This window comes from Cherax quadricarinatus, chromosome 17, assembly GCF_038502225.1.
Source record: "Cherax quadricarinatus isolate ZL_2023a chromosome 17, ASM3850222v1, whole genome shotgun sequence".
NCBI classification, from domain to species: domain Eukaryota; kingdom Metazoa; phylum Arthropoda; class Malacostraca; order Decapoda; family Parastacidae; genus Cherax; species Cherax quadricarinatus.
Genome location: NC_091308.1, coordinates 28221360 through 28238243, shown reverse-complemented (window position 1 = coordinate 28238243; position 16884 = coordinate 28221360). Strand labels below are relative to the sequence as shown.

Here is a 16884-nt window from a genome sequence, read left to right as displayed (position 1 = left end):
GATTGTCTTGCCGAGATGGCCATCCCAGATGCACACCATACCACCTTACTGATACTAGTCTTCCCTTCACTGAAACTCATGCAGAAACTCTATCATTAATGTTACAGCAGTTAATGGAACAAGGCGGGTTGGTCAGATATTGTCAACAACTTGTATTTCCACACACCCATTCCTGATGTTGGAGGTGTGGTGGGGTTTGCGGTTTGTACCTAAGGGAGGGGTACCACTCTCCGCACAGAGTGTTTGCTTGACTATGGACCCACCATATCTTTCATAATGGTAATAATAATAATACGATCTTTATTTACTACAAGTACTTGTACAAGGTATACAGTCCTAGCTGACATCAATGACATACTACTATGTAGAAAGCCCCTTGTTATGCAGAGCATTTCGGGCAAATTAGGTTAGTGTTTGTCCCAGGATACGACCCACATCAGTCGACTAACACCCAGGTACCCATTTTACTGATGGGTGAACATAGACAACCGGTGTAAGGAAACACGCTCGATGTTTCCACCCCTTCGCCGGGAATCGAACCCGGACCCCTCACTGTGTGAAGCGAGAGCTTCGGCCACCAGGCCACTCGGCATAAATGGGGGGCATCTTCCCTTTCCTTTAAATTAGCTCACTCTCCTAGCTGATGACCCTGGAGCATTTTGTGGATATTGATTGTGGACTGTGAAAAACAGATTCTGAATAGTTTTACCTGCGTTGTGATTATGATTTATATGATGTGAGGGTTAACTGGTCACGACAGTGGCAAACTGGAATCGATAGTGTAAATTTATCCTCTTTGAAACGGAATATGTTTAAAGCAGTGAATAACCAAAAGGTTTCAGTACATTGTAAATATAAGAGAACAACAATACATTCTCCACTAGATACTGTGGCCTAGAAGTTGCACACAAGCTCAAAGAAACTTGTCCAGTAACAGTGACATTACCACCGCGCACAAGGGAGGGAAAAATGGTTGTCCTTAACACTGGCGACGCACAACTCAACACTGGCGATTACAGTGAAAAAATACACAACCTGCATGACACCAACATTTATCAAGGCTGCCCAAGGTACTACTACGGGAGAACAACAGAGTTAATGCTGAAAACACCTCAGGTCCTACAGAAAGAAAACGAAGACGGAATGAAACTTTTATGCTTTATTGGATAGCCTAAGCCTGGAACCAATCTTGGGCGGAAAACATTATATACTGAGTCAAAAAAAAGGAGAATTAGTGTGCACTACCTAGCAGAGTTTACTGCCAGAGGGGAATCATAGGCCTGTGTCCCGTGTGGAAAAAAAATAATAATAATTGAACTTTTCGTGTCAGAGGAAAGAAAGTCTCCCTGATAACATTGAGTATACATAGTGTATAGTGTATACTACAGTGGCTCCCTAGTATATTGATGATAAAGGCTAAAGTATCATTTGAAAACAGGTGAATTTGTAAATGAAGTGATAAGCCTATAGAGGCAGGTGCCAGAAGTCGCCAGAAACTTACCACAGGTCAGCTGTTTTTCATAATCTTCCTGGCTTGCTAGTGTACTCGCATATAATCTAGTGATACCAGTGAATAGCAGAATACAGTGTTGTAGTAGCAACTAACCAGTATTATAATGGTACTTAGTGGAGTGGAGTGACTTTCATTAGTTTCTTTTTTCTTGAAATACCAGACGTATACTGTGAATTTCATATAACCTGTAGTTACCAGCGGTCGCAATATACACTACGAGAAGCAATTATTACTACAGAAAAAGCGTCCTTCCTCCAAAATTTCCACCAGTCAACTATAGTGATAATATAGCATTTATTGTGGTGGAGACGAAAAAAAAAAAATAGAAAAGCTAGATACAGCGATTGATAAACAAGGGTTGAGGTCGACCGTTCGTCACTGTAGGAGCTGCCAGAAATCACCGATTTCTTCAACACGCAAGTTATACTTTTGTATCAAGCAAATCACATATTACTCGGGTAGATAATTTCCAGTAGATCCTTCATGTGTTAGCTAAATTCACCGACCAGTATGTTTTAAATAAGTGACCCACTGATCAGATCAGATCGACTGGTCCGAACCCTTGACTGGTCCGAACCCTTGACTGGTCCGAACCCTTGACTGGTCCGAACCCTTGACTGGTCCGAACCCTTGATGGTCCGAACCCTTGACTGGTTTCAAACGGTTTCGTTGGACAATAAAGCAGACTGTAAACGGATGGGGTTGTAGGCGCCCTTATAAACACAAACATAAAAAAATCAGGAATGTGACGGTAAGCTGTCCAATATACAAAAACAGTTAGAAACAGAAATACAAATAGCTAGAGCTTCATTTAAGGTTATTAATAGAATATTCAAGAGGTTGCTAGTAGAATTGCAGTAAATCAACCATTCAAATCATTATGAAGCTGTGTGTAGTCTGTGGTCAGTCAAACAAACGGGCTTCCACATGGATAAATTGTCATTTTTGTGGAAATTGGTGTCACGCCCCTTGTGCAGATATCCAAGAACTAGCTACAAGCAGTATTAAAACAGAGAAGTGTTTTTGGGTATGCCCAAATGAGGAAAATCTGTGGACTAAAATCACAAGGGTATTAAAAGAGGACAACATCAAAGCTGCTTTCATAGAAAACCTGGAAGCTTTCTACAACAGATGGGAACATAAAAAGTCTGGGCTGAATGGTACTGCCCTTGATACTAGCCATGTAGTCACAAACTGTAAGGCTGGAGGTGATGTGGTAGTCAGTAAATGGGGGGCTGATAGTGCTGTCCTGGGAGACAGTAATGGTGAAGCTGGAGGTGCTGTCCTGGGAGACAGAAATGGTGAAGCTGGAGATACTGTCCTGGGAGACAGTAATGGTGAAGCTGGAGATTTTGTCCAGGTAGTCGGGAATTATACGCAGGAAGGAATACATATAAGTGACCTCATAGGGGACAGGAGCCATAGTAGAGAAACAAGTGTAGTCAAAGATAAGATAAAACCAATATTGCAAACTAGAAATACCGCAGGAAATAGCAAACAAGAGGACTCCAATAGCAATAGTGAGGACATATTACCAAAAACAACTGGTGGGAGCTCCATTGTTGGTGCTAGGGAGGATAGAAGTAAGACAGGGAAACATGCACCAACAGGGAATACAGTCACAGAAACCCAAGGCAAGCGGAAACCAAGCCTGTGCACATACTATGCACTTGGTATCTGCTGGCATGGGAAATCTGGAAAAACAGATGGGACGTGCAACTATGACCACCCTAGAAAATGCCATGCACATATGACAACAGGAAAATGCAAACTCCCTTCCTGTAAGCTTTTTCACCCTGAACTGTGTACCTCTTCAGTACAGGAAAGACTGTGCTATAACTTAAATTGCCAGGCATACCATCTAAAGGGGACAAAAAGATACAAAACATCCAGGCCATGGGAAAACCTGGGTAGCCACAGCCACTCAAGAGGGAGAGGTTTTTTAGTGCCAGGAAGGAAAAAAAACTGGCAGGAAATGGCAGAAATCGTACACCAAATCCAGTCATTCCTGGAGTGGAACCACAGTCGATGGCCTCCACTCCAAACCAACAGATACAGATACTAATGCCGGAAAAAAAATCCCCCCCCAGTACCAACAATACCACCAGTCCGATAACATTCTTCTTTGCAAATATACAGGGTCTAAAGCCAGCAACAAACAACAAAATACCTTTCATCCGTGGACTGCTTGCAGAGGTAAAGGCAATGTTCGCGGCTTTCACTGAGACCCACATAAAGGATCACTTGGACAACGAAATATGGATCCCAGGTTACAACCTATATAGATGTGACAGAGTGAACAGGCAAAAGGGGTGGGGGGTTGGCCTATACATTGCAGAGTCACTTGTTTGCACAGAACTGCTTAATGCCTCAAATGATGTAGTGGAAGTTTTAGCAGTAAAGGTCGAGAACCAAAACCTAGTCATTGTGGTAGTCTACAAGCCTCCGGATGCAACATCCCAGAAATTCCAGGAACAGCTGTTAAAAATTGACCACTGTCTGGAAAATCTTCCAGCTCCTGCACCCAACATCTTGCTCCTGGGGGATTTCAACTTAAGGCACCTAAAATGGAGGAATATAGCAAATAATATTGTTGCAGTAATAACACCAGGAGGCAGCTCTGATGAAAACTCACACTCACACGAGCTTTTAAATCTCTGCACAAAATTCAATTTAAACCAGCAAATAATAGAGCCTACTAGACTGGAGAATACACTAGACCTCATCTTCACTAACAATGATGATATGATAAGAAATGTCACCATATCAAAAACAATATACTCAGATCACAACATAATTGAGGTTCAGACATGTATGCGTGGAACTCCAGACCGACAAAATGAGACTAGTCACGAGGGAGCATTCACCAAATTCAACTTCAATAACAAAAACATAAAGTGGGACCAAGTAAACCAAGTCCTAACCGATATAAGCTGGGAAGATATACTAAGCAACACAGACCCCAACTTATGCCTAGAACAGATTAACTCGGTGGCACTCGATGTATGCACAAGGCTTATTCCTCTAAGAAAAAGGAGGAGTAGATGTAAAATAGAAAGAGACAGGCGCTCCCTTTACAGGCGACGGAAAAGAATAACAGAGCGGCTAAAAGAGGTCAATATATCTGAAATGCGTAGGGAGACACTGGTCAGAGAAATAGCAAGCATCGAACTTAAGCTAAAAGAAGCCTTTAGGAGTCAGGAATCGCGGGAAGAACTAAAAGCCATAAATGAAATCGAAAGAAACCCAAAGTATTTCTTCTCCTATGCCAAATCAAAATCGAGAACAACGTCCAGTATTGGGCCCCTACTTAAACAAGATGGGTCCTACACAGATGACAGCAAGGAAATGAGTGAGCTACTCAAGTCCCAATATGACTCAGTTTTTAGCAAGCCGCTAACCAGACTGAGAGTCGAAGATCAAAATTAATTTTTTATGAGAGAGCCACAAAATTTGATTAACACAAGCCTATCCGATGTTATCCTGACGCCAAATGACTTCGAACAGGCGATAAATGACATGCCCATGCACTCTGCCCCAGGGCCAGACTCATGGAACTCTGTGTTTATCAAGAACAGGTCGCTCCTGTCTGTCTCAACTATTGGATCACTACGACAAGGTCCTAAATGCACTAGAAGACAAAAAGAATGCAGATGTAATATATACAGACTTTGCAAAAGCCTTCGACAAGTGTGACCATGGCGTAATAGCGCACAAAATGCGTGCTAAAGGAATAACAGGAAAAGTCGGTCGATGGATCTATAATTTCCTCACTAACAGAACACAGAGAGTAGTCGTCAACAGAGTAAAGTCCGAGGCAGCTACGGTGAAAAGCTCTGTTCCACAAGGCACAGTACTCGCTCCCATCTTGTTCCTCATCCTCATATCCGACATAGACAAGGATGTCAGCCACAGCACCGTGTCTTCCTTTGCAGATGACACCCGAATCTGCATGACAGTGTCTTCCATTGCAGACACTGCAAGGCTCCAGGCGGACATCAACCAAATCTTTCAGTGGGCTGCAGAAAACAATATGAAGTTCAACGATGAGAAATTTCAATTACTCAGATATGGTAAACATGAGGAAATTAAATCTTCATCAGAGTACAAAACAAATTCTGGCCACAAAATAGAGCGAAACACCAACGTCAAAGACCTGGGAGTGATTATGTCGGAGGATCTCACCTTCAAGGACCATAACATTGTATCAATCGCATCTGCTAGAAAAATGACAGGATGGAAAATGAGAACCTTCAAAACTAGGGAGGCCAAGCCCATGATGACACTCTTCAGGTCACTTGTTCTACCTAGGCTGGAATATTGCTGCACACTAACAGCACCTTTCAAGGCAGGTGAAATTGCCGACCTAGAAAATGTACAGAGAACTTTCACGGCGCGCATAACGGAGATAAAACACCTCAATTACTGGGAGCGCTTGAGGTTCCTAAACCTGTATTCCCTGGAACGCAGGAGGGAGAGATACATGATTATATACACCTGGAAAATCCTAGAGAGACTAGTACCGAACTTGCACACGAAAATCACTCACTACGAAAGCAAAAGACTTGGCAGACGATGCACCATCCCCCCAATGAAAAGCAGGGGTGTCACTAGCACGTTAAGAGACCATACAATAAGTGTCAGGGGCCCGAGACTGTTCAACTGCCTCCCAGCACACATAAGGGGGATTACCAACAGACCCCTGGCAGTCTTCAAGCTGGCACTGGACAAGCACCTAAAGTCAGTTCCTGATCAGCCGGGCTGTGGCTCGTACGTTGGTTTGCGTGCAGCCAGCAGCAACAGCCTGGTTGATCAGGCGCTGATCCACCAGGAGGCCTGGTCACAGACCGGGCCGCGGGGGCGTTGACCCCCGGAACTCTCTCCAGGTAAACTTCAGGTATGGTATACCCAAGATCCACAGACTAAGAGTTCCTCTCTATCATACCATCTCCGTTATACGTAGTGCCCCAGTATAACTGGCTGGTCTCCTTGCCAAACATCTCTCCTACCAGTATAAACATACGCACAATTTGGGTCCTCTATATGACTAGATAACGATTTTAATATGTCGAAATTATAATAAAGGCTATGCCTGTAACTTTTTTTTTCACAGTTATTCACTTGGCAAGAATAGTGAAAAACTAACACTGCCAAGTGACTTGCGAATTTCTTTTAAGATTCTTCAGATGCAGCAGTAAGCTTTGGAGGAGAAATTTTACGTCATGAGCGATGCAGTGCTGTAGGAAGAAGAATCATTAGTGAAATATCCTATAACATACTGTACAATGGAATACACTGTGAGAAGTACTGTGACTAGGGTGTGGAGGACTGGCCGTGCTGTGAAGAGTTGGACACCGGAGAAGTTGAGTGATTAACGACTTATGTTTAAGGCGCAGTGGCAGCGGCAAGGTCATGGCCGCGTTGTGCGTGCGATGGAATGTGTACTGTCTGTTGTTAGTTACTATTTTGTCCTAGACACAGTAATATGCTAGTTCTTCTCAGCTAGGAAAGTATAAGTATTACTTATACTTCCACATACACGTCTGGAAGTATAATTATTACTTATACTTTCACACACAAACACCATGACAGTGTGTGTGTGTGTGTGTACGTGAGTGTGTGTTATAACTTAACATGAGGCAGCTATGAAGACTCAAGCTGAGGACCTGCATATGTCAGTCCCCCTCACTACCAACATGGCCGTGGTGACTAATGTGTAACCTCAGATCTAGCTTAAATTTCACTTAAGAAATGCGTACCCCCCAGTTCGAAGTTCATAATAAGTGGAACAAAAACTTGTAGCAGACTTTCAATAGTAGCTGGTCTTTATTGTTGATATAAGCCACTTCTTACACAATACCCGAAGCCTCTCCAGATTCAGAGTCACATTTAACGCAAACTGACTTTTTGCAGTCATTGACGTCTTGATAACTTTTAGAATAACAAGAAACAAATGATAGAAAGAGGTGGAGTCAAGAACTACAACTCACTCCTTGCAAGCTTAATTAGTTACTCAAACACACACATACACACACACACACACACATACACACACAGAAGACCACATACGGAGTAGTCTAAGGGGGCAGCGCCTACAAACCTCACCCACCGGGTATATATAACTGCTGCAGCATACGGGTGCCTGGCAAACCTAAGAAAAGTATTCCGACATCTTAATTAATAAGGGGTCATTCAAGACCCTGTACAGTGTGTACGTTAGGCCAATATTGGAGTATGCCTGGAGTTTACCTGGAGAGAGTTTCGGGGGTCAACGCCCCCGCGGCCCGGTCTGTGACCAGGCCTCCTGGTGGATCAGCGCCTGATCAACCAGGCTGTTGCTGCTGGCTGCACGCAAACCAACGTACGAGCCACAGCCCGGCTGATCAGGAACTGACTTTAGGTGCTTGTCCAGTGCCAGCTTGAAGACTGCCAGGGGTCTGTTGGTAATCCCCCTTATGTGTGCTGGGAGGCAGTTGAACAGTCTCGGGCCCCTGACACTTATTGTATGCAGCGCCAGTTTGGAACCCTCACCTAGCCAAGAATGTAAGGAAACTAGAGAAAGTGCAAAGGTTTGCAACAAGAGTAGTCCTGGAGCTAAGGGGTATTTCCTACGAGGAAGAGGTTAAAGGAAATTGATCTGACGACACGAAGACAGGAGACATAGGGGGATATGATAACGACATAAAATACTGGGAGGAATTAACAAGGTGGACAGAGACAGGATGTTCCAGAGATGGAACACAGCAGCAAGGGATCACAGTTGAAAGTTGAAGATTCAGATGAACCACAGGGATGTTAGGAAGCATTTCTTCAGTCACAGTTGCCAGGAAGTGGAATAGTCTGGGAAGTGATGTAGTGGAGGTAGGATCCATACATAGCTTTAAGGAGAGGTATGATAAAGCTCATAGAGGAAGAGTGACCGAGTAGCGGTCAGTGAAGAGGGGGGCCAGGAGCTGTGAATCTATCCCTGCAACCACAACTAGGTGAGTACACACACACGCACTACCCCTGCAACCACAAATAGGTAAGTATACACACATACATGTATAAACACACAGAGTAAGTACCTACCATTGTGCCTGCTTAATAGATCCTGTGCTGAAGTAGCGTTGTGTCTGGCTCTGGTTGACACCATAGGTACCCAGGGTGAAGAAGAAGCCTAAGACGACACAGAGCCAGAAGCTGTGACGCTGGTATGGGTTCAGGTCAAAGCTGCCGGCACCAGGATACATTAGTTTCACCAGAAGGAAATTTTCTGATAATGTTACAGAAAAATGTATTTATATCTATCAACAGAAAAACATGTGTTTGTGGAAAGCGGATTTAAAAAAATAAAAATAAATAACCTTTCCTTTATTAATTAAAATATGAAAATATAACACGGTGTTACCTCGGTTAAATTAACTTACTTGAAGAATTCGATCCTGTTACCATGGTACGCAATGTCCCACACCTTATCGAAGCCTCCAATAATGATGGAACCCTGGATGACGATGGTCAGCACCCCGGCAATCATTACCAGTGACTGCAACACGTCTGCATACACTACCGCCTTCACACCACCCTGCAACACACAATATTGTCATCACACCACCCTGCAACACACAGTACTGTCATCACACTACCCTGCAACACACAGTACTGTCATCACACCACCCTGCAACACACAGTACTGTCATCACACTACCCTGCAACGCACAGTATTGTCACCACACCACCCTGCAACACAGTATTGTCATCACACCACCCTGCAACACACAGTACTGTCATCACACTACCCTGCAACACACAGTACTGTCATCACACCACCCTGCAACGCACAGTATTGTCACCACACCACCCTGCAACACAGTATTGTCACCACACCACCCTGCAACACACAGTATTGTCATCACACCACCCTGCAACACACAGTATTGTCATCACACCACCCTGCAACACACAGTATTGTCACCACACCACCCTGCAACACAGTATTGTCATCACACCACCCTGCAACACATAGTACTGTCATCACACCACCCTGCAACACAGTACTGTCATCACACCACCCTGCAACACACAGTATTGTCATCACACCACCCTGCAACACACAGTACTGTCATCACACCACCCTGCAACACACAGTATTGTCATCACACCACCCTGCAACACACAGTATTGTCATCACACCACCCTGCAACACACAGTATTGTCATCACACCACCCTGCAACACACAGTATTGTCATCACACCACCCTGCAACACACAGTATTGTCATCACACCACCCTGCAACACACAGTATTGTCATCACACCACCCTGCAACACACAGTATTGTCACCACACCACCCTGCAACACACAGTATTGTCATCACACCACCCTGCAACACACAGTATTGTCATCACACCACCCTGCAACACACAGTACTGTCATCACACCACCCTGCAACACACAGTACTGTCATCACACCACCCTGCAACACACAGTACTGTCATCACACCACCCTGCAACACACAGTATTGTCATCACACCACCCTGCAACACAGTATTGTCATCACACCACCCTGCAACACACAGTACTGTCATCACACCACCCTGCAACACACAGTACTGTCAGTATTGTTATCACACCACCCTGCAACACACAGTACTGTCATCACACTACCCTGCAACACACAGTACAGTCATCACACCACCCTGCAACACACAGTATTGTCATCACACCACCCTGCAACACAGAATTGTCACCACACCACCCTGCAACACACAGTATTGTCATCACACCACCCTGTCAACACACCCTGCAACACAGTATTGTCATCACACCACCCTGCAACACAGAGTATTGTCATCACACCACCCTGCAACACAGAGTATTGTCATCACACCACCCTGCAACACAGAGTATTGTCATCACACCACCCTGCAACACACAGTATTGTCATCACACCACCCTGCAACACACAGTATTGTCACCACACCGCCCTGCAACACACAGTATTGTCATCACACCACCCTGCAACACAGAGTATTGCCATCACACCACTCTGCAACACACAGTACTGTCATCACACTACCCTGCAACACACAGTACTGTCATCACACCACCCTGCAACACAGATTATTGTCATCACACCACCCTGCAACACACAGTACTGTCATCGCACTACCCTGCAACACACACAATTGTCATCACACCACCCTGCAACATACAGTACTGTAATCACACTACCCTGCAACACACAGTACTCTCATCACACCACCCTGCAACACACAGTATTGTCATCACACCACCCTGCAACACACAGTACTGTCATCACACCACCCTCAACACACAATATTGTCATCACACCACCCTGCAACACACAGTACTGTCATCACACCACCCTGCAACACAAAGTATTGTCATCACACCACCCTGCAACACACAGTACTGTCATCACGCTACCCTGCAACACACAGTACTGTCATCACACCACCTTGCAACACAGTATTGTCATCACACCACTCTCCAACACACAGTACTGTCATCACACTACCCTGCAACACACAGTACTGTCAACACACCACCCTGCAACACACAGTACTGTCATCACACTACCCTGCAACACACAGTACTCTCATCACACCACCCTGCAACGCACAGTATTGTCATCACACCACCCTGCAACACACAGTATTGTCATCACACCACTCTCCAACACACAGTACTCTCATCACACCACTCTGAAACACACAGTATTGTCACCACACCACCCTGCAACACACAGTATTGTCATCACACCACCCTGCAACACAGAGTATTGTCATCAAACCACCCTGCAACACAGTATTGTCATCAAACCACCCTGCAACACAGTATTGTCATCACACCACCCTGCAACACAGTATTGTCATCAAACCACCCTGCAACACAGTATTGTCATCACACCACCCTGCAACACAGAGTATTGTCATCAAACCACCCTGCAACACAGAGTATTGCCATCACACCACCCTGCAACACAGAGTATTGTCATCACACCACCCTGCAACACACAGTATTGTCATCACACCACCCTGCAACACACAATACTGTCATCACACCACCCTGCAACAATCAGGACTGTCATCACACCACCCTGCAACACACAGTACTGTCATCACACCACCCTGCAACACACAATACTGTCATCACACCACCCTGCAACAATCAGGACTGTCATCACACCACCCTGCAACACACAGTACTGTCATCACACCACCCTGCAACACATAATACTGTCATCACACCACCCTGCAACACACATTATTGTCATCACACCACCCTGCAACAAACAGTATTGTCATCACACCACCCTGCAACACACAGTATTGTCATTATACCACCCTGCAACAATCAGTACTGTCATCACACCACCCTGCAACACACAAGATTGTCATCACACCACCTTGCAACACACACAATTACCATCACACTACCCTACAACACAGAGTATTGTCATCACACCACCCTGCAACAAACAGTACTGTCACCACCCTGCAACACTACTCTCATCACACTACCTGTATATATAACTTAAGAAGTAAATGTCGCAGAGTCCCCAATACTTCCACATTCTCTGTGTTTTATGTGATCTGTTCGTTTTCTTTTACTAGTAATAATAATAATAATAATAATAATAATAATAATAATAATAATAATAATAATAATAATAATAATAATAATAATAATAATAATATCTTTATTTACTACAAGTACATGTACAAGGTATAGAGGTCTAGCTGACATCACTGACATTCTACTATATAGAAAGCCACTTGTTATGCAGAGCATTTCGGGCAAATTAGGTCAGTTTTGTCCCAGGATGCGACCCACACCAATCGACTAACACCCAGGTACCCATTTTACTGATGGGTGAACATGAACAACAGGTGTAAGGAAACACGTCCAATGTTTCTACCCTTCGCCAGGAATCGCGTGTGAAGTGAGAACTTTTGCCACCAGACCACGGGGCACCAGAAAACCTTGGGTAGTCTTAAAAAAATAGGTTGGGCAACTACCTGGGTGGGCATGAGTTGGACTTGCCTAGCAAGGGCTATTAGGCCTGTTGCAGTGTTGCTTCCTTCTTGATTGATGCGCTATTTTCAACTTACTTATAACTTCTTCACAAGTTACTGGAACGCTGGACTGATTCAATTATTTTTAGGTCAAATAACGAGGGATTAATTTACTGTTCACATGTTAAATACTGTTCCCAGACAATAGAACTCACTTGAATCTGCCTGTACCTAACAGTTAGTTGAAGACGCCTATTATAAACCATACCCCCGGCCGGGATTGAACCCGCGGTCATAGAGTCTCAAAACTCCAGCCCGTCGCGCTAGCCACTAGACCAGCTAGCCACAATAAGATTCATCCAACTAGGTATATTTCTACACCATAGGAAAGTTAGCACAGGCACCTCTGTGACCACAAATGCAAGTTTTTACAGACGAATCTCCAGCTAGCGTGGCCGTGACGAACTCTAGCTCAAGTCCCTTCACTGCCGTCAACATGACTTAAGAAATCGTAATGACACGATTGCAAATAAACCATACCCCCGGCCGGGATTGAACCCGCGGTCATAGAGTCTCAAAACTCCAGCCCGTCGCGCTAGCCACTAGACCAGCTAGCCACAATACCTAGTTGGATGAATCTTATTGTGGCTAGCTGGTCTAGTGGCTAGCGCGACGGGCTGGAGTTTTGAGACTCTATGACCGCGGGTTCAATCCCGGCCGGGGGTATGGTTTATTTGCAATCGTGTCATTACGATTTCTTAAGTCATGTTGACGGCAGTGAAGGGACTTGAGCTAGAGTTCGTCACGGCCACGCTAGCTGGAGATTCGTCTGTAAAAACTTGCATTTGTGGTCACAGAGGTGCCTGTGCTAACTTTCCTATGGTGTAGAAATATACCTAGTTGGATGAATCTTATTGTGGCTAGCTGGTCTAGTGGCTAGCGCGACGGGCTGGAGTTTTGAGACTCTATGACCGCGGGTTCAATCCCGGCCGGGGGTATGGTTTATTTGCAATCGTGTCATTACGATTTCTTAAGTCACGCCTATTATAAGCTGTGTCCAGATACTTTTCTAAGTGCCAGCCGAACTAGGTTATTTACGAGATCGTTTAATTTGGGAGCTTTCTTCCTTAATCAATGTTCATACATCTGGTACTCTGGGTCATCCTTTACCCCTACCCCTATCCCTACCCCAACCCCTACCCCTACCCCTACCCCTACCCCTGCACAGAGGTAAAGAAGCTGCTGGCGGTTAGGTGGCACTGGGAGTTTCCCACTTTCTGAGTGAGGCAGTGATCATGTTGACACTGCCTCTCTTCCACTTGATTTTATATCCTCTGCTTAACTAATGCAACACTGCATAGCTCCTGACGACGCACGAGAGTGAGAAAGATCTAGAACTCAAACTTTCCATCTCCATGTGGTTTGTTCTGCACGCACACACACACACACACACACACACACACACACATACACACACACACACACACACACACACACACACACACACACACAAACACACACACACACACATATATATATATATATATATATATATATATATATATATATATATATACATATATATATAGATATATAGATATAATTGTACACCATATGTATATACATTTACACACACACACACAAACACACCCACACACACACACACACACACACACACACACACACACACACACACACACACACACACATATATATATATATATACATATATATATATATATATATATATATATATATATATATATATATATATATATATATATATATATATATGTACTCACCTAGTTGAGGTTGCGGGGGTCGAGTCCGAGTTCCTGGCCCCGCCTCTTCACTGATCGCTACTAGGTCACTCTCCCTGAGCCGTGAGCTTTATCATACCTCTGCTTAAAGCTATGTATGGATCCTGCCTCCACTACATCGCTTCCCAAACTATTCCACTTACTTATGTGTGTGTGTGTGTGTGTGTGTGTGTGTGTGTGTGTGTGTGTGTGTGTGTAAATGTATATACATATGGTGTACAATTAGGTGTTATATAAAATATTGGAAGTATGACTCACAAAAGCAGAGTAGAGGGTACAGGTGGCGCCGATGATGATGATGTTGGTGATGATGGAGAGACCAGTGAAAAATTTCAGAGCGATGGAGGGAGGGTAGAGGAGGAACCCGATGAAGAAGTAGCCACCCAGGAGCTGTAGCATAACTGTGGCCTGACGCAGCCACCGGGACTTGAACCGCTTCTCCACATACTGCACACAATAGTACTTATTAGAGTATAAGTTCAGAGATGAAGGACGATTGTTGATCACGGTGTAAGATATTTATATTTCCATATAATTTACATATATAAAATAATACTGTGTTTATAAACGTATATGTCTAGTGGTTTCTTCATCCATGTTTCTTATATTTGTTTTATACCAACACAGGTCAGAAAAGGAAACGTAGAGATGAAATATAAATAAAAAGTTTTAATATTAATTCAAATAAATATCATTATTAGTTTCCTATGACAAGGAAATAAAAAAAAATGTATAGGTGACAATATTATAAATGGTATATAACAATAAAAAGGGCATTTACTCAGTTTCAGATTACATAATGACCTTCAAACTCTTCTGTCAGTCTGAAATGAAAAATTTTCATCAGTATATACCTTTACAAAGATGTATGATAAGACCCACGAGGGAAGGAAGGATGGAATGAAACCCTTCAAGATCACTTAAGAGGCTGGGCCTAGAACCCAGAACTGATCCCCACAACCACACACACACACACACACACACACACACACACACACACACACACACACACCACAAGCGTAGCTCTGCTGCTGAAGGTTACAAACAGGCAGTTACGGATGGATAATGGCACACATGCACAGAAGGTGGTATCACTGACCTCGTACATGGAGACCATATGTAGCGGATACATGATGGGGATGAACACCTTTGCGACAATGACGAGGCCCAACACGATTCCCAGGTCCATAATCCAAAGCTGTGTACCGTAGACGTACATCTCTCCTGCGTTGCCCATGATCGTGATGGCTGACACTGTACCCACCATCATGCTCAGTGCTAGTGGTAAGGGCTTCATGGACCGCCCACCGAGCAGATACTCTAGAGGCGTTGATTTAAGCCCCTTAATGCCATAATATACACCGATAGCAGCGCTGGCCACAATTGACAAGACCAGCAGCACGATGTCTAGGATCCCAAGAGCCATTTTGGTGTTTATTTTTTAAGTTTCCTATGGAAACGTTTTATGATCACCGACAAGGAGTGAGTGTCCAGTAAGTCACTAAGGCCAGGAAGCTGCTGGGTGACGTTCCCTGTGTGATACAGAGACCAGTGTTGGCAGTCGCCTGAGGTTGATGGGAGCCAAACTTCAATTTGATCTAGAAATCGCTCCCTATTTCACGTTCCAATCCCTAGGTTGCCTCACTTGCTTATTTTCTCATCCTGAAATGAAAATTAAACATTGTATTTTCTTTCGCATTTCACTATGATAGTTATGTAAACAAGTACATTTACAGAGCAACCTAAAGTTTAAATGACTGTTTAAACAAGTGAATGAAGAGACTACGAGCTGGTATCCTACCTCAGCTTGTGTCAAAGCACAGATGTAAATGAAGAACTAGCAGAAGTAGGCATATGCTTGGTCTGGGTTATCCTACGTAATTTACATATAAGTTACTAGGTATGATAATTGTAATTATGTGTACCTGTACCTAAGTAAACTTACTTACACAGGTACTAAGAGTCAGGTTTTTGATCACCTCATACGGAGCACAGAAATAGACATTACATAAACCCATATTTTATGTCACATCTTATTCCTTATCCTTATATCAGACATAGACAGAGATATACATCACAGCACCGTATCATCCTTTGGGGATGATACTAGGATCTGATACTAGGATCTGCATGAGGCTGTCATCTGCTGAGGACGCGGTTAACCTCCAAGAAGATATAAATAAAGTTTTCCAGCGGGCAACGGTAAACAATATGATGCTCAATGAGGACAAATTCCAACTACTCCGTTATGGAAAACTGGAGGAGATAATAACTAGAACAGAGTATACTACTGACTCCGGCCATACAATAGAGCGGAAAAATAATGTAAGGGACCTGGGAGTAGTAATGTCTGAGGATCTCACTTTCAAAGATCACAACAGTGCCGCCGCGATCGCACGTGCAAAGAAAATGATAGGATGGATAATGAGAACGTTCAAAACGACAGATGCCAAGCCAATGATAATCCTTTTCAAATCACTTGTTCTCTCTAGGCTGGAATACTGCTGTACATTAACATCTCCATTCAAA

The 16884-nt window shown here is 43.9% G+C and overlaps 1 protein-coding gene across 1 annotated transcript in view; it reads right to left on the bottom strand.

The window, feature by feature from the left end:
- Positions 1–16884, bottom strand: part of LOC128686326 (sodium-coupled monocarboxylate transporter 1-like) — a 185833-nt gene that overhangs the window by 13758 nt on the left and 155191 nt on the right. Inside the window, exons 2-5 of the mRNA XM_070085893.1 lie at positions 15455–16017; positions 14614–14802; positions 8923–9077; positions 8585–8725 (exon numbers count right to left, since the gene is read on the bottom strand). Of these exons, the coding sequence (XP_069941994.1) occupies positions 8585–8725; positions 8923–9077; positions 14614–14802; positions 15455–15781 (812 nt within the window). The 5' untranslated portion in view covers positions 15782–16017. The remainder of the gene's footprint in view (positions 1–8584; positions 8726–8922; positions 9078–14613; positions 14803–15454; positions 16018–16884) is intronic.